The 1,192-nt window shown below is 36.5% G+C and overlaps 1 protein-coding gene across 6 annotated transcripts in view; it reads left to right on the top strand.

The window, feature by feature from the left end:
• Nucleotides 1-1,192, top strand: part of LOC106632403 — a 41,997-nt gene that overhangs the window by 13,177 nt on the left and 27,628 nt on the right. For 5 of the 6 annotated variants that reach the window (XM_042214802.1, XM_042214804.1, XM_042214803.1 and 2 more), the window contains 2 exons: nucleotides 959-999; nucleotides 1,124-1,190. In XM_042214802.1, coding sequence (XP_042070736.1) covers nucleotides 959-999; nucleotides 1,124-1,190 — 108 coding nt within the window. The remainder of the gene's footprint in view (nucleotides 1-958; nucleotides 1,000-1,123; nucleotides 1,191-1,192) is intronic. The other variant, XR_006053082.1, reaches the window with a different exon arrangement.

Below are 1,192 nucleotides of genomic sequence, written 5' to 3'. Positions count from 1 at the left end.
AGTCTCATGAACAACATTAACTAATTGTTATTTACTAACTAAGCTTAAATGACTGTTCAGCACAGAAATGAAGCCCAACTATCACGTTTTACAGTCCCGTGGTCTCAGCCTCAGATACTCAACTAATCAAAGTGATGTCATGACAAAAACGAATGGCCAACAAAACATTTTTCTCCTTCATTTCTGTCAAACAAAACTGTATGTAACGTGTCTCGTGGTTAGTATCATGGTTGCTAGGCAACCTGAACGGCGCGACGAAGCATATACCGTCCCATTTCACAAGCCTCTCACTTCCGCACTTCTCGTACTTATAGTACGCACCGTGCGTAGTACGCGTAGTGCGCGTACTTCAAGCGTGCAGACCCTGAATTGGGACACAGCCAATGACAGTGTAAAACTAAGCACACTGAAAATAGAAACACAAGACTTTCAAAATAAAACAGGAAACATCGAGAGACATAAACATGACAACACAGGCTTGACAACATGAAAATACGCAGACAAGAAATACATGACATACTGACACAGAAGGCCAGAACAGACTCACACAAGGGGACACACATGAAAACCTGAACTAAAATAAAACTCAACTTAAACCTAACTGGTAATACCAACAAAAGAACATATTTTCAATATAATATAAGAAAGCAAAAATACAAAATGAACTCAAAATGCTGGACAAAAAAGGTATGAGAGAAGCTTAATGACAGATTGCTGTTTGGGATTAAAGCAGAGAACACTTTAGTATGTATTAACTAAAAATCACTTGACAATTAATGCTTTTCTTTTTCTCCGTGATGTAACATCACTGTCAAATCCACTATGACTATAATTAATGAAATATTTATTCTTTAATCATTTCTGGTATTGTGTTTAATAGGATGTCCTTGAGTGTTATCCTTTTGTCCCCCTGTGTGGTAGTTTTTATACTGATTTTTTATTTTGCCTTTTGTTGTAGATAATTTTTCAAGCACAAAAAAAACTGACCGAGGAGGATGGGTACTTTTCTTTTTCCTTTTTGTTTTAATAAAATTCCCTTTATCTACTTATAATTCAGGTACTTAATTACAGGTCATTCATGACTTCTCGTCTTACTCCTTTTCTTCTCTTCTTATCAAACAAGATGTCTCCAAATGATACTGAAGCCTTCAATATGACCAGTTTGGTCCCTGGTGATGACCCACCTAAAGGT

Source organism: Haplochromis burtoni, unplaced genomic scaffold, assembly GCF_018398535.1.
Source record: "Haplochromis burtoni strain Fernald_Lab_line unplaced genomic scaffold, NCSU_Asbu1 Contig_611, whole genome shotgun sequence".
In the NCBI taxonomy this organism is placed as follows: Eukaryota; Metazoa; Chordata; class Actinopteri; order Cichliformes; family Cichlidae; genus Haplochromis; species Haplochromis burtoni.
This window is presented reverse-complemented; position numbering and strand designations above follow the sequence as displayed.